This window comes from Beta vulgaris, chromosome 7 (assembly GCF_026745355.1).
Source record: "Beta vulgaris subsp. vulgaris cultivar EL10 chromosome 7, EL10.2, whole genome shotgun sequence".
Classification (NCBI taxonomy): Eukaryota; Viridiplantae; Streptophyta; class Magnoliopsida; order Caryophyllales; family Amaranthaceae; genus Beta; species Beta vulgaris.
This window is the reverse complement of record NC_079208.1, coordinates 18,350,450-18,376,295: the sequence shown is the minus strand read 5'-3', so window position 1 is coordinate 18,376,295 and position 25,846 is coordinate 18,350,450. Positions and strand designations below refer to the sequence as shown.

The 25,846-nt window shown below is 36.3% G+C and overlaps 2 protein-coding genes across 3 annotated transcripts in view; one reads left to right on the top strand and one right to left on the bottom strand.

Annotated features, from left to right (window-relative positions):
- Window positions 1–6,278: 6,278 nt before the first annotated feature.
- Window positions 6,279–9,513, top strand: LOC104898826 (receptor-like protein kinase ANXUR1). The gene has a single exon (XM_010685935.3). The coding sequence runs from the start codon at window positions 6,717–6,719 to the stop codon at window positions 9,312–9,314; it is 2,598 nt and encodes an 865-aa protein (XP_010684237.1). The 5' UTR covers window positions 6,279–6,716; the 3' UTR covers window positions 9,315–9,513.
- Window positions 9,514–10,363: 850 nt separating this feature from the next.
- Window positions 10,364–25,846, bottom strand: part of LOC104898827 (mediator of RNA polymerase II transcription subunit 33A) — a 28,829-nt gene continuing 13,346 nt past the window's right edge. For both annotated transcript variants that reach the window (XM_019250813.3, XM_010685936.3), the window contains exons 8-12: window positions 24,291–24,405; window positions 24,036–24,197; window positions 20,816–21,461; window positions 15,862–16,068; window positions 10,364–11,720 (exon numbers count right to left, since the gene is read on the bottom strand). In XM_019250813.3, coding sequence (XP_019106358.1) covers window positions 10,603–11,720; window positions 15,862–16,068; window positions 20,816–21,461; window positions 24,036–24,197; window positions 24,291–24,405 — 2,248 coding nt within the window. In that variant the 3' untranslated portion in view covers window positions 10,364–10,602. The remainder of the gene's footprint in view (window positions 11,721–15,861; window positions 16,069–20,815; window positions 21,462–24,035; window positions 24,198–24,290; window positions 24,406–25,846) is intronic.

The following is a 25,846-nucleotide window of genomic DNA, read 5'->3' as shown; positions in this document are numbered from 1 at the left end:
ACCTGTATGCTTGGATTATTGTTGTCAGATTCATCAAAGATTACTGAATGCTTTCTTCAACACACATAGTTCTCTTGTTATATACTCTATAAGCTTTACTATGTGAGAGTATCCTAAAAATATTGCTTCATCACTCCTTGCATCAAATTTTCCAAGATTATCTTTTCCATTATTATGCACATAACATTTGCACCAAATGTTCTAAAATAGGTGATATTGGTTTCTTTCACAAATAAAGTTCATAAGGAGTTTTATTAATGATAGGTCTCATCATGGCACGATTAATTATGTGACAAGCAGTATTAACAGCTTCAGCCCAAAAGTTCCTTGGAAGTTCACTAGCAATTAACATGGTTCTAGACATTTCCTCCAAAGTTCTATTTTTCCTTTCTACAACACCATTTTGTTGTGGTGTTCTAGGGGCAGAAAAATTATGATCTAGGCCATTATCTCTGCTTAAGTCATCAAATTTATAATTTCGAATTCTTGCCATGATCTGATCTAATGTGCATTATTTTATGACCACTTAAGTTTTGAACTCTTTTAGCAAAGACAAGGAACTCATCATAAGTTTCATCTTTACTATGAGAAAAATAACCCAAGTATACCTAGAGTAGTCATCTACAATACAAGTACATACCTCTTTCCACTTCTGCTTTGAATTCTCATGGGTCCACATAAGTCCATATGAATTAATTCTAATGGTTTAGTGGTACTTACAATCGTTTTAGATTTGAAAGAGGATCTTACTTGCTTACCTCGTGCACATGCATCACAAACTTGATCAATATGAAATTTTATGGATGGTAATCCTAAAACAAGATCTTTTGATCTAAGTTTCTCAAGTAATGAAAAGCTAGCATGTCCTAGACGCTTGTGCCAAAGAAGTGAATCATCTTCAATAACACTAAGACAAGTTAAATTGATTTGAGGAACAAGGTCTAGATCCACAATGTATGTGTTCCCTTTCCTTGTTCCTTCCAAGATAACCTTCTTAGTTTTAATGTTGATGATCAAGCATTTTTCTTTATCAAATTTTACAGTATTTCCTTGTCACAGAATTGAGAAATGCTTAATAGTTATGTTTTAGACCTTCAACTAAAAATACATTTTCAATGGAGTGTATATGGTGACTTACCACCTTACCCATGCAACTATGTTACCTTTCTTATTATCACCAAATGTTACACTTCCACCTTCATAGGTTGTGAGTGAGAGAAACTTGGTTTTGTCTCCTGTCATGTGCTTAGAACAACCACTATCGAGATACCATGTGTTGTTCCCCCTCACTCCAACCTGCAAAAATCAACTAAGTGTTAGTTGTAGGAACCCCATCTTTCGTGGGTTCCTGTTCTTGACTAGGATTTGTTTTGACAACCCATTTTTTCTTACTTATTGTCACATTTTTCCCAATCATCTCAGATTTTAGTTGACATTGATTTATGTAATGACCTACCTTCCACAATACATACAAATTATCACTAGGTAGATCAACATATTTCTTTGTCTTGTTCCTTTTCTTGTAGTTTTCAAAACCAAGACCTTTCTTCCTCTTGGTCTGTGGTTTCTCAATCCACTTAGGAACTTTCATGATTTTGCCTCTGTTCCTTGCGACAACCAGTTCCTTTTTAAGATTACAGATCTGTTCCTTTAAAAATTTTTCTCTTTATTCAATTTTCAATCTCAGATCTGTATCCTTTCAAAGGGTTGATCTTATATCAAAGGAACTCAGAACAGGGACAAATTCCTTCAAGTGTGAAATCTCTAAATTAATTAGATAATTTTCATTTTTCAAATTTCTATATTCTTTGATTTTTAAGTTTTTATCAAATAAATCAAAGAATCTTGTTTCAACATCTGTTCTCATTTTCTTAAGCCATTCTATGTGTTCCTTGCAACTTTAAGGCTTGTTCCGTTTGTTACGTTTTTCACGTTCATCTCTACATTCAAGAATTGCATCATAAAGAAGATCATATATTTCGACCTAGTTTTACATCTAAGTCTGACTCAAGACCATGTTGACTTACCTCAACTTTTTCTTCATCTTCTTTTCGTCAGTGTTTGCCATGAGGCAAAGGTTTGCTGTTTCTTCAGTTGGTTGTTCCTCTTCTTCTTCCGTCTCTGAATCTCCCCAAGCAGCTATCATAGCTTTGCGCACATTTGCCTTAGAGAAAGGTGCTTTTGATTCTTTGTTCCTTTCAGCAAAGCGTTCCTTGTTCCTTTCTTTGGTTTTGTCATTTTCCCAAAGAGGACATTCCTTGATGAAGTGATCTGTACCTCCACATTTATGACAAGCAGCTTTGTTAGAAAATTTCTTAGTTTTACCTTTGAAGTTTCCATTCTTCATGTTCCTTACATCTTTCGAAATTTTCGAACCATGAGGGCTGCTTCTTCTTCTTCTGAATCCGAATCATCTTCATCATCTGCTTTGAGAGCAATTGATTTTGATTTGGAGCTTTCACCATATTCAGTATCAAGGTGAAGCTCATGAGTCATAAGTGACCCTGCCAGCTGTTCTAAGTTGAACTTAGTGAAGTCTTTTGTTTCTTAAGAGCAGTGACTTTAGCCATCCATCTGTCCTTAGGAAGACTCCTAAGAACCTTTCGAACCTGTTCCTCAGATGAAATAAACTTTCCAAGAGAAGCCAACTCATTAATAATGTTAGTAAAACGAGTAAACATGTCTCGGATGCTTTCTTTAGATTTCATGCAGAACAGTTCATATTGATTCATAAGTAAATCAATTTTCGATCTTTTAACTTCATTAGTTCCTTCGTGGGTTACTTCTAGTAAATCCCATATTTGCTTTGCGGATTTGCATCCCATGATCCTATTATGTTCATGGGGTCCAAGTCCACAATGCAACAGTTTAATAGCCATGGCATTTACTTCCATTTTTTCAAAATCAGATTTGTCATAATCAGAGAGGGGTTTTAAGAGTTACCTCATTTTTGTCATTTGTAGTTGTGACTTCGAAATCACCAACTTCAATGACTCTCCATACCTGATATTTTCAGCTTTGATGAATATCTCCATGCGGTTCTTCCAATAGTTGTAGTACTTCCCATTGAACATAGGAGGCCTTTGAGTGGAATAACCTTCTTCAAGTTTCTCGGTGGTATTCATTGTTCCTTGGATCTTTTTCTCAATAGGGTTTCCTATCTTACGTGAGTTCTGCTCTGATACCAATTGTTATTTCCCTAGGAACACTACAAGAGGGGGGTGAATTGTAGGTGTAGAAATAAACGTAACTTTTTGCGGAAATTAAAACTTAAACGAATAAACAAGCTAGAGGAACACAAGGGATTTTTACGAGGAAAAACTTCTTGGGCCCAACAAGAAGAAACAACCTCGACCACTAGGGATTTTAAACTCAACTCTTTCACTAATTAGGCCAAACAACTTTGTTACAACCTAATTCTAACTCGAGCCACACCTTGAGTTCCTAAACTCAAGTTCCTGAGCCACTGTTCCCTTAACAGAGTTCCTCTCAACTTCACTCGAAGTTTTCTCACCATACAAGCTTCACTCAAAGCCTCTCTCTTACAGAACTTCACTCAAAGTTCCCTTACCCCAAAAACCAAAATACAATTGATCGAAATAAGCTTAGTGGAATTAGAGTAAGAAGCAAAGAACAAATGGCTATTATGAGAGAATGAAGGCACTGACACTTAATTAGTTAAACTCACTTAATTACTTAGTCAGACACACTTTGGAACTTATTTAGACTTCAATATTTATAGTGACATCACAAAGAACGTGGGAGTTAAAATCGATTTCAATGTTAAGTCCATTAACCCATGATGTTCCTTCCCCTAAGGAACACGTTTCTCATCATGTCCCATGATCCCATGATCTCATTTGAACGTGGATATATTTTAGCCACAACTCCTAAGATTAGGAGTTCTTGAGTTTATCCGAAAATCAGTTTAAATAAAACAGATTTATTTATTTAAAACTGAATTTTTAATCTTTAAGAAAATATTATCTTTTAAACAATCTTTATAAAACCGGATAATATTTTCTTATTTTTCCGAAAAACAAAATCTTTTCCTTAAAAGATTTTCTATTAAAACTGATTTTCAATTAGATAATACTATTTCCTATATTTAGGCATGACTTACTCAATTCTAATTGTACCGTTATACTTTGCACGCCTAAGTCTAGTTCCTTTTATTAACAAGTTCCTTTAACATTCGTTTAGTGCCACTTAGTTTGTTCCTTAGAAAGGAACAAACTCTCATTCTCAAATAAAACTGCCAATGTTCCTTACCATCTTACTTTGTTCCTTTACATGGAACTAGAAAATAAAACGCCTAGCTTTTATTCTTCTTGATCCAATGCTTGCTCCAGTATCAACTTATAGAAACTTCTTTACTTAGCCTTTGAAATCCTCTCTTGACTTCTTCCTTGACTTCGTATTCTCCTAGTTCCTTTCATTGATACCTTAAAAATCATACACTTAAATAAGAAAAACCGAAACAGAGGAGGGAGAGAAAATGTGAGGGTTTTCTTTTTGGGTTTCTTTAGTCACTCTTTCCGGCGATTATTGACTGAAAAATTCTGATTAGTGGGAGAAGAGAGGATGAAGATTGTTGTTGATGGGTTCTTGGTGATGAATCTCCTTGGCTATTTATAGTGAAATTGGGAGCCTAAAATCAGTGGTTGGGAGGGAGAAATTGGAGTAAATAATATGAATTTCTAGCTTGAAAAAGCTATAGTGAGGGATTGGTGACAGATTTTGAATGAAGAAGAAGAAGAGAGTGTGATGGCATGTGTGCCAAATGGCCATGGAAGGGTGAGGAAGAAGGCAACATTAATGGGGGATTGACCCTGGCTTTCTTTTCTCTTTTTCCTTTTTGTTTTGCAAACCAAAAATCAGAAATATTTCCACACTAACACTTTTAAACGTGGCTTAGTAAAATTTTGATGTAATGTTGACATTTTGTACTTTAGTGAATTAACAACTACATTAGCCTTCTTGTTTAACTCACGAAATCGTAAATTATAAATTATCGTCATAACTTAAGTTGGTAAACTTTTATGTTAAAATTCTATAATCATTTTATCATACGTTACTTAATTAGTGGAACGAATAAAATAAAATATATTCTAACTACATTATTATGTTAATTATTCACTTAAATATGTTTAAGATTTTTAGGATATTACATCCTTACCCCCTTAGAAAAAGTTTCGTCCTCAAAACTTACATAGCATTGTCAAAAGGATAAAATCATGCATTCATACATAAGATTTCATAATCACATAATTAAACACATCAAAGTCATTTATTCAAACAAGTGTGGGTATTACAACAATAGTATATATGTTAGATAAACATAAGTAGTAAAAAAATTTCAAAAGAATGAGTATAACTCACAATCGTAATACATACTAATCTTTAAAAGGCAATATAGAATTACAATAAATATTCACACTTTTGGTTCTAAAATAATCGTCAATATACAAAAAATGTACATGATGCAAAGAGAAAAAGACCCCTATAATTTTACAAAAAAATGTTATGTAAGTGCAATTTCCCTAACAAATCAATGAAATTTTTCAAAAATAAAAAATAAAAGTAATCATTTCTAAACTTAAAGTGGTGAAATCATACGTGTATATGTTAAAATTAAAATCAACCAACCAATTATGTGTTATTTTATGACTAAATAACAACACTAGGTTAATTATATCACTCCACGCAAAGTTTGCATATAAGATTAGTTTAGTATAAAGCAAGAATAAAACAAAGATTCTCATAAGTCTCTTTTTCATAGTTCAAACAATTGTTTAATGCTGCATTTGCTAGAATCATTCTAGTATATATTTTTTTTATACCATATGAGTCACGAAAGTGGTACAAAATACAAATAAGGGAATTGGGATTTGAACCTGTGACTTATTAATTCACATCACCTTAATTTTAACCACTAAACCAAGACATCATTGGTATCATTTTTGTATATGATAAACATATACATTCCATTTATATTTATATATATATATATATACCCATGTAAAGATCAGAGCATGTTGTAATTATCTTGTCATACTTTGCAGTTCACAAATGCATGTCATTAGTCTAATCTCTCATAATAGGTATCATTCGTTATAATGTCATGATCTACCCTAAAAAAAAATGTGACCATCTATTATGTAATTATAATAGGTATCATCTCATAATAGTTTTCTCCTTAAATCTCTCTTTCCCTTGCATGTTTATTAAACCAAGAAAAACCAACTAATACTAAAATGTAAGAAAACAAATTTTACCCAAAAAAAGAAAAAGGGATGATTCATCACCTTGTTGTAAGCCAAAACCAACGGTGTTATCACAAAAATATCTTCCCTCCCTTTCGCTTGGTCAAGATTTTTTGATTCACCAAGTTAGCATGTGTAAGACAGAGATAGACAAAGAAAAGATAATTTCTTGTCTCATACAAATCACCTCTTCCATTGACAAAACAAGCTAATGGCTTGATTTTCGCATATCTTTTTTATCATCTCTCAATTAGAAAAATAAATAAAAATAAGAAAAAAAAAAATCTGAAGCTACCCACTAAAAAAAAATTAAAAACAGAAGTGACATTATAGTTTTTCTTGTTAGGCGTACAGGGAAAATAAGCATCGTTTAAGAAAATTATTAACTGAATTTTTCCTGTACGCCCCCTACATATATATATATTTCTTCTGTAATCTACATGTGCAAGCATGCATATTGATTGCCATTTAATGTATTTGTTCATTTTTGAATTTCTCCTCCTCTTCAACATGATCAAAGTTTCATTATCTGACCCTAATGTTGCAATAGCCATAGATTGTGGAGCAACAGGTCAAGGTAAGGATGGTGATGGCAGGCAATGGGATACAGATAATAAGTACCTTCCATCTCAAGGAAATTCTCAAAGTGTTAAAGCACAGTTTCAAGATCCATCCCTTCCATCAGAGATTCCTTATATGAGTGCAAGGATAAGTAACTCAGAAATGGCTTACAAGTTTCCTATAAACTCTACATCACGGTATTTCCTACGGCTCCATTTTTACCCAACATCCTACAACTCTTTCAGCATTAGTAACTCTTATTTCTCGGTTACAGCCGCTGGTTTTACCCTTCTTAACAATTTTAGTGCTTCCGTCACGGCGGAGGCCTTAACTCAAGCTTACATAATAAAGGAATATTCCCTTGCTCCTCTAGATGATGGGGTGGATACATTAGATGTTGTTTTCAAGCCATCAGATAAGCATGCTGGGTCATTTGCATTTATAAATGCTATTGAGTTGGTTCCTACCCCTAATATATTAGATTCAGCTGTATTGGTGGGTTTCTCTGATCAATCTTTAGATGGAAAGACCGCAACAGTTGAGACAATTGCAAGGTTGAATGTAGGTGGAAATTACATTCCTCCTACAAATGATTCTGGCTTGCTTAGGACATGGTATGATGATACACCTTATATTTTTGGTGGTGGATCAGGTGTTACCTCCGAAGATAATGAAACTGTTGGGGTAGACTATCGTGACATGCCGAAATATATTGCACCAGGAGATGTTTATGATACATGGAGATCTATGGGTCCTGACCCTAATGTTACTTTGAATTTCAACCTTACGTGGGAGTTCTCCGTGGATCCAACCTTCACCTACATCATAAGACTACACTTTTGTGAGCACATTTATACCAAGGTAAACCAAAGATTATTCGACATATTCATAAACAACCAAACAGCAACTCCAAGTGGTGCAGATGTAATAGCATGGACTGGATCTAAGGATGTCCCTGTGTATAAGGATTTTGCTGTAAATGTCCAAGGTGGGGAAGGACAACAACAACAACTTTTGGTAGCGCTTCACCCAAGAGAAGCAGAAAAGCCAGAGTTCTATGATGCCATCCTTAATGGGATGGAGGTTTTTAAGGTGAGTGATGGAAATAAAAAGTTGGCAGGTCCTAACCCAACTCTGTCAGAGGCATTAGTTAAGGCTGAGAAGGAGAAAAGGGAGAATTTCACTAAAGATAAGTCTAACATTAATGTGATTGGGGCTGCTAGCGGGGTCGCGGCAGCCTTTGGGCTAGCCACTGTATTTGCTGTTGTGCTTTATAAGAAAAAGAGCAGGATGCCTAGAAGCAAGTCAGGAACATCTAGTTGGTTACCTTTATATGGTAACTCCCAAACATCTGGGATGAAATCAACTATAGGAGGAAGTAGTGTTGCAAGTGCTCAACTTTCAACTGAGGCAGCTGCTAATTGTCGACACTTTACCTTAGCTGAAATAAGGAAGGCCACTAAAAACTTCGATGAGTCAAATGTCATTGGTGTTGGAGGTTTTGGAAAGGTCTATAAAGGAGTGATTGATGGAAGCTTGAAGGTAGCTGTCAAAAAGTCGAATCCATCATCAGAGCAAGGTGTTAATGAGTTTGTTACTGAGATAGAGATGCTTTCGAAACTTAGACATAAACATTTAGTCTCTCTTATTGGATATTGTGAAGAGAATGGAGAAATGGCTTTGGTATATGATTTCATGGCACATGGTACTTTAAGAGAGCATCTTTACAAGGGAAATAAGATAAATCTAACTTGGAAACAAAGACTTGAGATGCTAATAGGTGCTGCAAAGGGACTACATTATCTTCATACTGGAGCGAAATACACCATTATCCATAGAGATGTGAAGACCACTAATATTCTTTTGGATGAGAATTGGGTTGCTAAGATATCTGATTTTGGTTTATCAAAGACAGGACCTGAAACAAACCAACACCATGTTAGCACAGTGGTGAAAGGTAGTTTTGGTTACTTAGATCCTGAGTACTTTAGAAGACAACAACTGACAGAAAAATCAGATGTGTACTCCTTTGGGGTTGTCCTCTTTGAGATTTTGTGTGCTCGCCCGGCTCTTAACCCCAGCCTTCCAAAAGAGCAAGTCAGTTTGGCAGATTGGGCACGAAGCTCAGTTCGAAAGGGAAACATAGATGAAATCATTGACACTCACATTAAGGGGACGATAAAGCCAGAATGCTTAAAGAAATTTGTAGATACTGCATTTAAGTGCTTGTCTGATCATGGAATTGACAGACCCTCAATGAGTGACTTACTATGGAATCTTGAGTTTTCTCTTCAACTTCAAGAAACTGAGGATGGTCCTAAAACTTCTTCAAGTGGGAGGAGTAATGTAAATGATAACATAAACATGCACTTGAGTACTCTAAATCTACAAGATGATGAAGACTACTCTACATTAGCATCTTCATCTACTGATCAAAACTCTAGCACGGCAATATTTTCCCAAATTGTCCATCAAACAGGTCGATGAGTAAGTATAATCATGTAAACTTTGTAAACACGATCTCAAGGATTGATCTAAATTATATATTCAGATGATGTTAATTTTATAACTAAGATGGTTGCTACTGAGAGCATAACTTTGGATACGTTGTCTATATTTGTGTTTTTTTTCGTGTAATTAGTTTGTTTTTGATATCTTTGTATTTATCATCCTATTTCAAACTTCATATTAATTAGTTTAAAGTTTACAATCTTCACTTTCAGTTAAGAGCTTGTTTTGGTTTTTGTAATTATTAGTGAGTAAGAATCTCTTTCAAATTTTTAATATATGGAAAAGACGTCGAAGAAAAAACCTTTCAACTTTTATACACACCTTGATTTCATAGATTGCTTTGAATTTATATTACATTGGACAATATGGTATGATCACTTGGTGTTAATTAATATAAGTATTTGTTAAATAATGAGGTACTTTGTTTAATAATGTCATTAAAGTACATGTGCCAGGAACAAATTTTTATGTGCATTTTAAGCCTTAATTTAATGCATTATATATCTATGAGGTTTAAATATCTATTTGCAATTTGCTACTCCTGCTCAATATCATTTTTTATATACAAGAATGAAGCATAAGCTACCATATGGTTCATTTTTCTCTTTCACCTCGATCCTCTATTTTTTGGACTTGTACCATTTCAAACTAAATGCTGTTATATACTGAGAATTGATATCACTTATGTTGCAATCTATTACTAGACTCTTTCAACTGGAAAACAAACGAGATCTAATTCTAAAATAAAGGGAGGGGTACAAAAATTCATATGAACGCTGCTATAAGGAATATATTGTTCTAATTTGATTGCTAATTTACGTCCAATAATTTTTTTCACTTGAAGAGATTTATTTTATTCATAATATTCACGAAAATTATATAAAGCAAAACATTGACTGAAATAATCCCACCTTTATTTTGGTATTCTAATAATAGACCCACCTTTCAATAATATGGGTATGATCCTCGCTTTTTTCCAGTTCTCCTTCCAATACAAGCAAAAGGAAAAACTCGATACAGGTCAATTAGGCAACAATGGCGCTTGATATTAGAAGTGTGCATGTAAGTTTTTGTACAATCTGCCTGATCAAAGCTGCCTGCACTGCCAGGAGATAAAAGTAATATACTCGAATCATTGTTCTCGATTGATTTCATTTCCTACGACTTTACAAGGGGAAAAAAGGAAAACCTGTTAAAAAGACTATCATGTGTATATCAGTCAATCAGATTAGCTTGAGGATAACCTGATCAAGCTAAACTATAGTTATTGGGCACTTTGAATGATCAACTCAGCAGCAGCACCCATTGCATTTATGCCACTAACACCCACCAAGGCAAGAGCCAATTCTTCTTCATTCCACTGCCTCAAACCCTTGCTCAAGCTCTTCAAAATATGCACGTCAATTTCCTGCAACCAAGCAGGGACGCACCTTACCAACAAACTCAAGAAACCTGAAACATAAGCCCGCCAAGTGGCCAAATCGCATCCAAGAGAGATATTCCCTTCAAGAGCAGTAGCCATAAATTCAAGGTGGGAAGCAAGGACCCTGGATCTCAACTTCGAGGCTGATGATACTGCATCAATGCGCCAGGCAAATAGGCCACAAAGCACAGCAAAGTAAGCCAGTGCATAACCACTTAATGTTGCAACAACGCTCCCTGATTCTCCTCTACAGTCTGGTCTCTGGGTTGATATAAACCATGAGGGCAAGGTCTCTTTAAGCAAAGCTTGTAGTAGATTCAACCCACCAGATATCCAGACAAAAGAAGCCCCAGTTGAAGCTGCAAGCTTGATACGTGTCATTGCCGAAGTGAGAGATACCTGTCTGTATCTCATTCCAAACTTGCTTTTCTTTAATTTACCTATGGTGTCAACGGATAAACCACCAGTCGCAATATCTTTCACTGACATCATCAGAAGTGAGAGAATTTCTTCTGTCACAAAAGTGAAGTTCCTGATGAATGGAGCCACTCGTAGGTAGAAGATACCAGGGGCAACAGGGGACATCCCATTGGAGTAACGAGCACCCAAGCCATGGCCAAGGAGAGCACCCACACCTCCATTTTTACATCTAGGGGAAGCATTGAACCCGAGAACAGAGGAAAAGCAGCTCCTCAGAAGCTGCACGACAGCATCATTGTTCAGGTTGAAGACAGCGCGTGAGGCTGAAAATATAAGGAAGTCGCTCCAGCGCTTAGCCTTTTGAGCCCAGAGAGCTGCTACAATAGGCATGCAGGGCCAAGGACAGCAAGCTGCAAGTACAACCACTCCCCTACCAACCAAGTTCAGATAACGTTCATTGGCTTTATCAATTTTGTAAGTTATGGTGAGGCTCAGCAGAGCAGCTAATGGTAGAGGAAGTGTAGGAGTAGAGTTACCCACTGCACAAGCAACCCAAAAGAAAAGCGTTAGCCCAATATACAATTTTTTTTGAAAAGCGTTTTAATCCTGCTGATAACAAATGGTCAAGAGTAGTATAGTGCTAACACGAAAAGATCTAGAGGGGGAATCAAGTGACGCAACCCTTGGAATAAGTATTAAGGATTAAAAGAAGTGAAAATTATGAAGAAAATAATGGATAACACACTCTCATGGAGTGAATCTTTGACGGACATAATCTAGGCATCTAGCATTTGCAGCAAAAGTGATGAGATTCCCATGACTCTAAATGAAGAAAATATGTTAATTGGAAATTCTAAGACAAATAAGTGTAGAAAGAACATGAAAGAGATTTGAATAATGTCCAATCTTGCCAAAAGTCTTTAAAAAGTATATTTATTCCCATTCTCCACTTTAAAGTAGACGAAGGGAATATCAGTTTGGTAATTTAAACTATTATAAGTTGACCTTTCGTTTATCCTCTTTTGTTATTATATACTATGCTAGACTGCAAGTTATCTCTCATAAATAATAACCTTAGTGTTGCACATAATCATCTAAATATAGTAGATAGTAAATTAATATAAAATGGCATAAAGTTGATATCTGCTATTTGTCTTTGCAACAACACTTGGTAGAAATACCAAGTTTCAAATTCCTAGAAATAGCATTCTCTGTTTATTGTTTTCTATGTACATTGTGAATACCATATTTTCACCCTTCTATGGAGATTGATAATTTTGATCCGTTCACTAGTTGAAATGTCATATGTTAGGTTCTAGTTGAAAGACTCTTCCCTTAATCTTCTTTAGTATGATTGCAAGTGAGGTATAACAAAATAAATATATATGATTTCCCCTTTCTACAACTTAAACACTTGCTTTATCACATTTAGTATCATATGAAATCTTACAGATTTGTGTCAATGTGTAATTCTGAATGATCGACTTTGTATAATTTTTATTATAAGGTACTTGGTACTTCCCTCCATATGATAGTGATAGGTATTTGATTTTGCGTCATATATAGCTATGATACCATATTATTCTTTGTTAAGACATTTACTTCTCCACTATATCACAACTTGTCTTTGGAGTTCTTATAATAAGGGCGTTAGCTATTAAGGGTAATCTAGGAAAGTTTGAATCAGCTGAATGCATAATCATTTTTGGCTTGTACATCGGCATGAAAAGAAGAGACATAACGAAATAGTATCACTTACTCGAGTAATTTTGATAAATCTTATGCGAAATCAGATACAAATCAAGAGGTATTACTAAACACTAATCTCAATTACAACAAGGAGAGATTCATGGTTTGAAGATTAGTGCTAATGTGATCATGCTAAGCAACGAAGGAGGAGAAACTAAATAAGGAAGCAAGCAGCTGCCCATGGGTGTTGGTGCGGTGTGTGCTTGAGTTGCTTATGATCAATTAGTGTTAATTAAGTCCTAAACATGATTTACATTCACTAATTGTACTAATTAGCTACTTAGCTCCAAAATCAGTTTTTTGTAATGTTTTGTTGTAAACCGGTTCTAGTATTGTTTTGCTTAGCTTAGGTTGTAACTTGGACGTGTGATATGTGATGTCGCAAGCTCCTAGCTCACTCATGGAAGAGCTTAACCCCACATGCAGCCTTGAAGCCAATTACAAGCTTTCCCTCCTAGCTAGGAAAGCTCCTCATTGCTTCACACTTTTGGACGCCACATTTGATGTACTTGGCAGCCAAATGATGAGCTCTTTGCAAGTTGGAGATATCTTCATGTGAAGCAAAGGTTTTCATTGGTTTCCCCTCTATGGAAGCACGTACCAAGGAGTGATGAAGCACCCTAGTCCTAGGTGTGCTGATTTCGGCTGCTTTAGGAGATGTTTTGTAATATTTGTGCTTTGTGTAATCTCCTTAGTGTATTAAGACTTAGTTTCTTTTATAGTAAGTCTTTTAATCTATGTACTACATATATGTAACTTAAAACATGAATGAAAATCAGATTTAAAGTTGCAAACAAGCTTAGAAAAACCGGAATAAGAAGTAAAAGGGGTCGTTGATGATTCCCAAGTTGTAGTTACATTTTTATTCCGCTGCATTACAGTTTTCGAGACAACGTTTTGAGTTAATATTCCTTTTTAATAAGCCTTGCGTTTCATCGCGGCGGTAACACTCCCAAAGTCGATGCGACGTAGTCATAGACGTGTATGGATTTTTGGGGTGTTACAATAATAGAGTGCTTGTTTCTTTTTTACACGGTCTCCAAGAGGTAACTTTGACCTTTAATATTTTCAATTCCGTATTAATAAAAAATATAAAAAGTTGATATTATGAAACTACACATTAAGACGAATCTAACAAGATCTCACATGAATATGTTTTTTTATATATACAAATGAGAATATTCGGTCAAAGATTTTAAAGTTTGACTCACCAAAAATGAAGTAGGCACTATATTATGGGACGAAGGGAGTAATATATAATACAAATATAAATATGTAAGATAATTTTGAAATTATCTCAATATATATTTATCAAATTTTAACTTCTTGGGCTTTTTATAAATAGGTATTTAGAGGTATAAATGGTCAAAGTCGTGTGTTGGCAAACGTGAAAGTCAAAAAGCTGCAACTATTAAACAGCGGAGGAAGTATTAACTTACTCTATAACTTCATTGAACTTCTTAAAGTTGATCATTATTACTTCTTAAGTCAATTTGATTTATTTCCTTTTTTTAAATAATTACTTCATAAGTATTGGCATGCAAAGGAGGAGAGCTTGGGAACAAGGAGATTCCAACAAAGGATGAGAGCACATAAAAGAAAGAGCCTTAGTGTAGATAAAGAGAGAAAGAGAGAAAGAAAGAGAGAGAGACTGTAGGAGAAAGGAAACGGAGAAAGAGACAAGTAAGGAAAGTAAAAGATGGAAGACGACACACCGAGACCAAGAGTGGAGTTGACATCGCCATCAAATCAAGAGGTAGACGAGCTTCGGTGCCCCAATTTCCATCAAAGAACTCCGTGATGTAATTAAAAAAATAAAAATGGGCTAATCCAAGTGGGGTAAAATAAACTAAAACGTTTCCTTGCCTCTATTAGAAGTCCCAATGAAGTTTCGTCTCCAAGGTTTTAGGGGGTGGGAGACAAGTGCAAAACAACAAATACTATTAATAATCCCCCAAGAATCTATCAGTATTCCTAAGAATAGTACTTCAACCCTTCATCTCACTATGTTCCTCAGGTCTCCCGTATCCGTATTTCCCAGAGTTAAGAAATCTCTCTTACCACCTTATCCCTACCCTTCACTCTACTCTCTTACTTTTTCTTCTCTGTCTACCCACTTTCAATTCTTTTAATTCTACTTATATTACTATTCTCTTCTTTTATAACAGACCACCCCATCACATCTTATATCCCAGACCCTCAGTAATCTTGCCAAATCCCAAAGTGGAAGTCATTGTAGGACAGAGGTTGTGACTGAGAATATTTCGAGAACACCTGAACATTCCATAAGGCAACCAGGTTTTAGGTCATAAACTCATGTTCATGCTATGCTATCTTAAAAGTGAGGGTTTTATATTTAAGAAACTTGCGAAGGCTTTTCTATAACTAGAGGTTTGTCTATTTATCCGCTGTTCTTTTGGACCGGATATCCATAAACTCAACTAAATGGAGCTAAGCTGAACTGTATTGAATTCGTCAAGGAAAGGTGACTCAACATGAAGCTGAGCTGAAATGAAAAACAAGTCGAAAGAAACAGAGCTTTAAGCTATTGAGTCCACTACCGCAAGGAATCTGATTCAAGAATGTCAGTGAGTTATCAACCAATCAAGATGGAGTTAGGAGAAGGTCTAAAGTTTTCCTTCATTGAGGGAAGATAGGAAAAAAAAAAAAAAGACGTCAATGAAAAGATATTAGGCACCATAATCAAACTAATCATTATCCATAGGCTTCTGAACCAATTTCAAGTGACTGCCTCTCTGGACTCTAGAGTAAGGATGGCTTAGAATAAAGAGGGAAAAGAGGGGAGGCAGCAACAATAAACAATGGGACAAAGCAAGAACAATAATATAAGTTTTTCCACTTTAATCCTATACTTCTATACATGGAGAAGAATAAAGTTCAATAGAGAAATCACGAAATTAAGAAAATTACCTGTAGCCAGACTAGGTACATCAATGCCGGTGGCAGCCAAAACTTTATGTATTTGTTGTTCAACCATGGATAAATTAGCCGCAGGGCTTGGCCAATCAGTTCCATTCATTGATACTGGCTTCCAGACTCCTCTAGTTACTTCAGCTGTGAAGTAGCTCAATATGCTTGCCAAAGAAGCGGGAAGAAAATCAGCAAGATCCTTGAGTCCTACATTCCAAAATTAGCTTCCTCAACATTTAAAATTACAACCGGCTTTTAAAGCATGCAACAAGTGACAGCATAAACACCAAACATATAACAAAGGTATAAGGAGGCAATTAATTGTTCCTAACAAGCCTAATATAGACCAGTAAGTTCATGACTATCACACATCCACAATATTCAATCACTGAGCCAAAATATGCCGTCAATATTTCTAAATTTGCTATTCATCTGTTGCAGGTCACCTGTGTACATATGTCGGATGTCAGCCTGTCATATTTTATTACTATATTGAGACACCTAACCTTATCACTGATTTCACAAGCAGGAAGATTCTTCATTCTTTTGATCTTTACCATGTATAAAAACTCTCCTTTCTGTTTAAAATAACAGGTTATAGAAAGTATACTTATATAGCTGCAGCTTAGAAAACTATTCGAACATATAATTACATTCGAGATTTCCTCAAAAAATATAAAATTTTGAGATGAGAAAAGGTAATAGCATCTGAAAACAAATAATCACAAGATCGCCATTACACCTCAAGTACACCGGAGGACACAAACACAGCGGCCTGTGAACAGTTCGCACTCGGCTTGCTACAAGTTTGGCTGGTCTTAACTCATCGTGTGAATGAGCCAATTGCAAACTCTATATTAGAATTCATGTACTTAATGAGCTGAACTCAAATCAGTTGAATTTGATACATGGGCTTGTGAAGTTAAGAAAAATTATACTTCGATAAGGTGATTTATAGCATACCTTGCGGAAGTCAAACACTACTATAGAGCTGAGCACCACCAACAACACTACTTTATTTTTATAAGTCAAATCGAGCTCAGGCTAAAAAATCAAACATTCATGCCAAGCTCAAACTAACCCATGTACTTTGAGATTAGCTCAAACCTGAACAAGAAGTTGGTAAAATTGAAGTATTAAACTGAGCCAAGTGATGGTGAAGTTCAAATCGGATCAGCTTGGCTCTACCAATAGTATTAGAAATATGGGAAAGAGTGCGCCAAGCTCAAATCAGTCCAAGTAAAATCTGAAGGCACCAAAAACTAGAGCCAGTTGTGAAGCTATTAAGACAATGCTTTCCCACAGGTGAGCATTAGAGTCCCTCTATTTCAGAAGATCCAATTGTCTCCTCAAGGTACAGAGCAACCTAATCCACAAACTAACTCTTAAGTCTCTAAAGCGGGGGAAAAAAAAGCGGTCGCGTTCACGGGAACGGTTACGTTGTCGCGGGAACGGCTTGTAATGGGGAAGGCGTGAATTTTTTAAAAAAATTCACATAAATATGTTTCAACCTTATTTGCATTTTTTTAGTTTATGAAGCATTATTACAACATAATATAACCAAATCTAATAGAATATCATGTTTCATCAACTATATAATTAAATCATAAAAAGAATTTGGCCAATATTTGAAAAGAACGGATGTAACGGGGTAAAAGCATTCTAACGCGGCGAGTTCGTGTTACAGAACGGACAACACGGCGAGAAGTATGTGAATTTTACTATGGCGTTCCGTAACGGGATTTCGCGGAACGGCAACTCCAAAATCCGTTACAGAACGGCCGTTCTGTAACTGAACGGGAGAGTTTGGATTCCCTGCTCTAAAGTGCCCATCCTATGTCAATGACCACTACCATGCCGCAAGAACAGATCGTTATCTCAAAACAGGGTACTTAAAATACTATGGTGGCCAAAGTTTTGCATTTTGTCTAATGAGCAAAATTTTACACAAATAAATTAAATTTTAAAATTCCTCGGCCTATTTGCAGAGAAATATTTGCTGAAAAGATTTCACATTAGGTCTAATTAAAGACGGTCCTGTTGGACCACAACCCAACTAGCTACATGATTCCGACCAATTCAGCCTCCTAGGTCACCAGCAGATCTAACCCAGTACCTTATAAATCCCGAGTAACCAAGCATATCATAGCAGAGCCTACAGTCACCATAATCTAACTAAATATCCTAAATCCAACACCCAAATGACTCTTATGGTCAACATAAGTGCATCTGGGCCTCCCGAGTCAAATAACAAACCCATTTGTCCACCAAACACATTGACCAGCCCAAGTTTCACCATCTGATGATAAACCAAACAATGGAAGTAAGTGCAACACTGCAACCTAATAAGGCTGAGAATTATCAAGGCACTAGTTTAGCATCATGACAAAGCAGTCCCAAGATACAACAAAAAGTAAGCTTTCTTAAGATTTATTTTTGAATATCTAGTATACATGTTTGATTAATTTAATATGTTTGTCATTTTGGATATAACATTACAGCTTTTGGTGTCTGTTTATATTCATTCTAATACAAGATTTTACTCGAACGTATATTGAAGTTCACAGTGCAATTCATGTCCAAGATTTATACAAGCTCCTCGTTTCTTGTTACATTTGGCCACTTTTCCTACCCTTATATAAAATTTGTTTCTTGCTTTAACTAGTAAGTTTTTCAAAAGTATCTTTCTTTCTGAGGTTACATCAGTTGATGACTAAGTAGCTCCACATTGTTTCCTTCCTTAATCCTTAGTCTTGGGACTATCTTGAAAATAGATGTGGAACCTTCATTGAAAAGAGCATAACATAGAAACAGACATTTACTTAGAGGATTTCAAGAAAGTGGAAGGGAATCCTGTTTCTTTGTGTTTGGTTCAATTTCTTTTTAATTCCTTTCCCCATATCTTTATAATGGAGATACCCCAAACTCCTCTATCTTGATTACCCCACCACACCCTCGGGTATACAAACTCATCAACACTCTCACCAACATTCTAGTCACCCTAACTGCCACCATCCACCAGAATGACACCACCTGCATCAACCACTATAACCGGCTACACTACCAGCAACATGTTCACAACCCCATTATCCCCCTTCACAGCACCACTGCCACCAACCATCACCTTGGCAATATTTTCATCCTAACATCCCAACCACCACCATGAGGCCCAAAACCACCGCCATCCCTCATCCAGTGACATAGCCTTGACACCAATACCACAAATAAACAAATAAATAAATAAATAAAACACAATCATTCCACATATAAGCAGCATCACAACACTGTTTCACAACCACAACCCACATAGCCACCACAACTTTAAAAATCAATAAGGTAGAAGCGAAATATCACTTTCCTCAAATAGTACACCCTCACTAGATCAATCTCTATGGAAGTTGGTTTAAGCAACCAAAGTCCCAGGATCATTGTGGCTATAATTGTGCATCTGTAATGAAGGTAGGAGAAGGGACATACAGCGGTGATGCATAAGATAAGGGGGAGGAGAAGGTCGTCCTATTAGCCAGAGATGTGGTCGTGGTTGCGGTTATGAGTGAAAGAGGAATAAGTGATGGCAGCGATGAATAATTGAAGTGAACATACTCGGGAAGTGGTTGTTGGCCAGCGTCTATGAAAGTGAGTATGTATGAGAGAGGGATGGGGTTAAAGACTTATGGGTAAAGCTAATCATTATTAATTTATAGGGGAAATGGTTTCTTTCCGCTCATTTCCCTGTGTGAACCGAAGGACCACTAAACAGGAATACAATGGAATCCTCTAGAAGATTAGGGGAAAAAGAATTGCATAAAAACCAATTAGCAGATGACTTTATTCAGAATACATTTAATGCGACTCAGACTCCTTATTTCACCTCAAGTATCCATGAGCAATCCTTAAAACTCCAACATAGGCGTTGACATTTCAGACTTCATTTTGTACTAGAAACATGGAAATTTATCATGAAATAGCAAAGTTTGATACTTGGGCGCATTCTTGTCTGACACATGTACTTGAGTCCAAGTAACTTTGGGGGAAAACCCTAACTACTAATAACTAAAACCTAAGAAAATCAAGATAGATAAATGCGGCCATGCAAGCAGGTCAAAATAACTAAGTGCACATGCCTTGTATCTTTTCTGATGGCCTAAGTGCGCATAACTTGCAAAAATGAAAATTAGTGTCCCCCCCCCCCCCTCCCCCTAAAAAAAAGTAAATGAAAGAAAAAGGAAAAAGAACCAAGAACAACCTATTCCACCAAAAACAAGTCAGCTAGACTCACATAGTTTGAGCCTATTAACACTAACATCACCATACAAGGTAATCTTAGGTCTCCGACTCAGAATTCACATAACATATACCAGGAAAAGCACAATTTTTTATCACAAGAACAACTCATCAATGTTCTTCGACTTATCAAGATATCCATGGGAATAGTTCAATACCAAATTTTCTTAAACATTCAATTTCCAGACAAAGTAGTCTCCATGAGCTAAAGCGAGTCAACTCCAAGCATACCCTCTTTGCCTCTTCCTCAGAGCAACAACATACTAGATCTCCCCATTCCCGAATAAAAAGGGGAAGAAGAAGATGGAGAATAATTTTCCCCAGGGTCTAAAGTTCCAACTAATCTTTAGGTACAGGAGAAGGTTATTGAAAAGGTTCCATGTCAAACACCGTGAAACTTCTTTCAATCTCCACTTGAAACGAGTTTCTCCCAGGAGGGCTTCATTAGAGAATAAAAAAGTAACTAAGCGAAGATTCAGGGTGTACGCTACAAGAGAAACAAATCACTATTCACCAGAGTACCAGACTTCTTTTAGTTATTCCTGGGTCCCAAAAAATCCACTTAAAGACCCGATTCAGTCAAGAAGAGAACATACTGACCTGTGGCTAAGTAAGAGATCACACAAAATACAGATATTAGACAGAATACTATTAGGGATAGCTTACGAACCTGTGGCTAAGTCACGTGGAGACAACTTATCATGGGCACATGCCGTTAAAGCCGCATCAAGTACAAAGGGAAGAGCTTCTAGAATATCCCATGCAGGTAGCTGCAGACGTAGAACTGCCTCTTCCATTGATGAACCAGACGAACTGCTACTTCCAGAAGTTGTGCCTCTATTCATTTTCTTGAAGAGCATAGTCAAGAGAGCCTCAACAATTTGATGGACAGGGGTTCCAGGCATAAGACCAGAAAGTGGGGAAGCAATGCAAGCCTGATGCTGTCTATACCAGCATTTGAGTTTGGGGAAAGAATCCATAAATATGGGTTCAGTAGAGGGTAGAGTTAGCAGCTTGGAAAATCTAGAGCCTCTACTTTGATCTGTTGTTGCATTGCCTAGTGATACTAACTGGGAGTTCCTCACTAAGAGAAGGTACTCTGGGCATAGCTGAGATGCCACTGATGGCACATCACCCATGGTTTGCTCAATAGGAGTATGATCAAAACTCCACAACTTCAAGAGAAGAGTAAATGCATTAGAGAACACTGCATGAGCATTTATTTCCTCTCCCGTCGTAAGACTCCATGAGATCTTTGGTGAACAAGAGCCAAAAACCTCACAAATGGGCATCAATGCTCCAGCAAGATGTGGAACCTGAGACAATCATCATCTGATCAGATACATAAGACTGGAACTCTTAATAATTCTTCATTCTTACAGAATTTAACCATTGAATGTACACCCCTCTAACTCCATCCATTCTATCGTAACTTTACATGGATCCTGTCTATGATACAAGAAATGATACTAGAAATGATTTCTGATAAAATTATCAAGTACAAGCATAATCTAATCTTTGTCACTTGGGTATCATATCTCCAGTGATGCCATGCACTAGATATTTAGATGCCATGCAAGATTATGAAACTAGTAATGACATTACATCAACTGTAGCTTTTAGGTTGATATCTAAAGCTGAAAATCATGTCCCAACTTGTTTGGTGAAATAAGATTTCCAATAGATAAAGAGGTTCATACGAATCATACCAGTTGGGCATGCAGTTTCAGGTTGGTGACAAAACAGAGCTTTGTCCTATACTACGGTCTTGGTTCCGCTACATTCACGATCTATTATTCTTGTCAGTACTAGATAGTTAATGCAGGATTGGTTCGGCTGGTTGGCGCCCCAGGGAAGTCATAGTTGACTGTTTGAAGCCAATGAATTCTATAATGGGAAGTCTTAACACGAACTACCGTAGAAAAAAAAAACTTCATTTTGATTAAATTTTAGGACAGTGCTAACATGATAAAACTTGTTAGCTACTCAACATTTATAGGTCAAAATATGACTGGAGTCAAGCTCGACTTGCTCTGACTTCTGAGGTAAATTTCAAGGCTCTAATCTAAGTGGCCCTGAAGTGTCTCAAAAAGAGACTTGAACCAGGTGATCCATCTTTCTTTAGACAAGGCCTCCATGCTGCAAGTCTCATTTGTAATGTATCAGTAACTAAATCATGCTTAATTATTGCTTTACAGCTGCACTCAGAGGTAGGCCTATGTAAAAAAGATGTCGATGGTCAGCTCTACAGCCATATACATGACCTAATATAGCAAATATGAAACTCTTGAACGGGAATCCGCAATCCCTGATAATCCTTCAACCAGCTGTCACTTTAATTATCAGAAGAAAAATCCTTAAGGAGCAAAAAGGATTTGCTAACCGTGAAAGATGGTACCATTTGAATTTGGTCATGCACTTGGAAAGAAAAGAAAGCAATGGATATTTGAGGGAATAGCTTCCCTTCATCAATGTTTCAAGTTCCTTTCTTTGAGGCTTTTGTATAGCAGGAGTCAACTTTTAGTTTCTGAGTTGTACTACATGTTTCTTGGTCATATCGATAAGTTGCTTCAAGATATCTCGAGGGCAGCTGACCAGTCATCCCTTTGTAAAATGATGACACCCTTCTATCTTTTCACTATTCTTTATTGCTTATCATCTATGTACAAGGACACACGTATTTATCTGAATGCCCGACACGTACAGCGTGGAATTTTGATATGAGAATATCATCCAAAAGTTGGACATGGTACATGGGTATGACTAATAAAAAAAAGATAATACTCAGTTTCTTTAAATTTTCCATATAATCTCATTATAATTTTGACAAACCAAAAGATTTCCTGATAAATATTTCTGTTAAAACCAGCTTTGAATAACAAAAATCAAAACTCAAAAGCAGGAATTGGTGAGCAATTTCTTCCACATGGTTCAGATTAACAAAGAAAAAAAAAAGCAGAGAGAAAGTTAAAGAATACAGCTGATTTCATGTGGGACTTTTAAGTTCAACAGTATTCCCTTCCTAGTTCCCACTCCAAGTTCTATTTTTTAAGTAAAAGAAAATCTGAAAAGCACATGATAAAGAAAGGAACAGTAAAGATACAGATTCAACTTTCCAGTTTCATCTTTTTCTTTGTTTGATAAATTCACCGGAGGAATAGCCGACGAGATGAGCCGCGGCGATCGAAAATTTTCCCACAATCACACATAACTTTACCTCCCAAGCAAAACCCCCCAACATCACAAGAGAGATTTGAAGATATCGCCTCCAGACAGATCTAGGGTTTATCACTCAAACCCTAGCTCTCTAAATTTAATGGTGTATGGGGGGATAAAAAGAAATGTAGCCCAAGTCGCGTGTATTAGTTTGTAAGATACCAGATCCAACACCAAAGAGCAAATGAGAGAGCAGATCTTGGAAATTGGGAATTAGGGATAGCACAATATGGATGCAAACACCTCCCAGAAAACCTAGCAAAACAGATTGGTTTTGAGTCGAGTAAACTCTGATTCAGGTTAATTCCTGATCAGGTCAATTACATTATTTAGGTGTCTAGCCAACAACCTCTGGACACGAGACCCAGCATGTTTCAATTTCGAGTCAATCCGACGGATAAAAGGACACCTTTCAGTTTACATGTTGGGCATGAGTTATTGTTTCCATCCTTTACACTATAAATAAACGGTGACTAGTTATGTGTAAGTGTATGCAAGATACATTTAGAAAGACAACATCCTCATTCATAATGGGACGTCTACAGTATAATACTATAATAAAATATTTGCAATAAAATTTCAAAACAATGTTTAGGTGTTTAAACTATATATTGGCATGCAGGCAGTAAAATTTCAGCAAAATCATTTTCTATAACTCAGCCAATTCAACCTACCAGACCATGGAGTGAAAAAATCTGTACAATGTCAACTGTTGCTATTCCAACAAGGAGAACATTCAGAAACGGTCCGTAACTAATCAAATGACTCTCAGTTCCAGAATAATCCACTGGCATCGGAGGTGACAGCAACCTTAGAATAAATAGGACTGTATGCTCCTGCCAGATAAGGTTATAGAAAGCAAAAGATTTAGGATGTACATAAAACAACAGTCAAGAGCACATAAAAATTCCAAAGAATAGAAGCTATACCTGCACATTCCAACCACGGGTTACCGAGGAGCCACAAAGAACTGTAGCAGCACATATTTTCTCATCGTCTGATCCACCAACTGCAATCTCATATATTTTCTCTACCTCTGCTAAGCTTCCAATTAAATGAAAGAAAAATTCAGTTCCAAGTCCCTAATCGAGGGGGAATTATTAAAGCACCAAGGATTTGATACATTGATGCAGGCTATGTTACATGGATAGAATACGGGTTCAAGTACTGGATACGGGTGTGGACCGGAGTGTCCGACACACTAAACTTGCAATTTTTGGATACGGGGACACCATCATGGAGCATAACAAAGTTAAACAAGGTTCTCTCTTTTTCTAGTCTTTTTTCATACTTTCAGGAACCTCATAGAGAAAGGGCTCCTTTCCAGATCAAGGATAAAGGATGATAACATAATTTTTGGCCCCAGATTATAATGAACTACTTGAAATGGCTCAATAAACTGTTGAAGCTGTATATCAGTGAGAAGTAGCAGAAAGCCTCTCTTCTGAGATCAACAATCTGAAGGAAACAGCCTCTCTATTATATGGCATAACTTTCTTTAGCAGTATATGGATATAGCTGACGACTTGATTTGGATAGAAAGACTCTATTTTATAAGACTTGATTACTGTGTTAATAATTTTTATTGAGAAAAGAGGTACATATTTATAGTGATACAAAGAGAGGGTAGCTAGAATAATTGCTGTAATTATAAAGATATACAGAAGTATCTTTCCTAGTTTTACAATATATACACAGTCAATATCCCTTGATTGTAGGAGAGGATTGATATGATAATTGTTGATTTGTTTGACTGGCATCTTTGATGATTTTTGCCTGATTTAGATTAATATGATTAATATATTTGACATGACATCCCAAAAATATAAATGCAGAAAATGTACAGACATCTGATGAACTTTTTAAAATAAGGCATCAAGTAAATAGAAATCCTTAAACGGCCAACTGGTCAGAATCCAAGAAAGCAAGGAACATGAGCACATATAAGCAAAAGCAACAACAACAACAACAACAACAACGACAACTAAGCCTTATTCCCAAGGTGATTGGGGTCGGCTAACATGAATCGTCAACTGGAATCGTGACCAGAGGAGATGGCATCGTCAAGAGTGATAAAAGTTTTTTTTTTTTAAAACAAGGTTTACACCAAAAAGTGTTTAGAAAAGGTTTTCAGCAAAAGTTTTTAATACCAGCACAATTGAGAAAAGCAAATAAATGCAGTAATCAGACCCCTTCCTCCACATAGAACTACCCCTCACCCACTTCTATCCAACGTCATGCCTCTCTAATCCCAAGTAACCTCATATCACTTTCAATTACCCTCAGCCAAGTCATCTTGGTCTTCCCCTACCCTTTACAATTTGATTACTCCTCCCTCTTCAATTTTTCTCACGGTGCATCTCCTGATCTCCTTTTCACATGACCAAACCATCTTAACCGATTCTCCCTCATCTTTTCTTCAATGGATGCAACTCCAACTTTTTCCCGGATCACTTCATTTCTTAATCGGTCCTTCCTTGTGTGG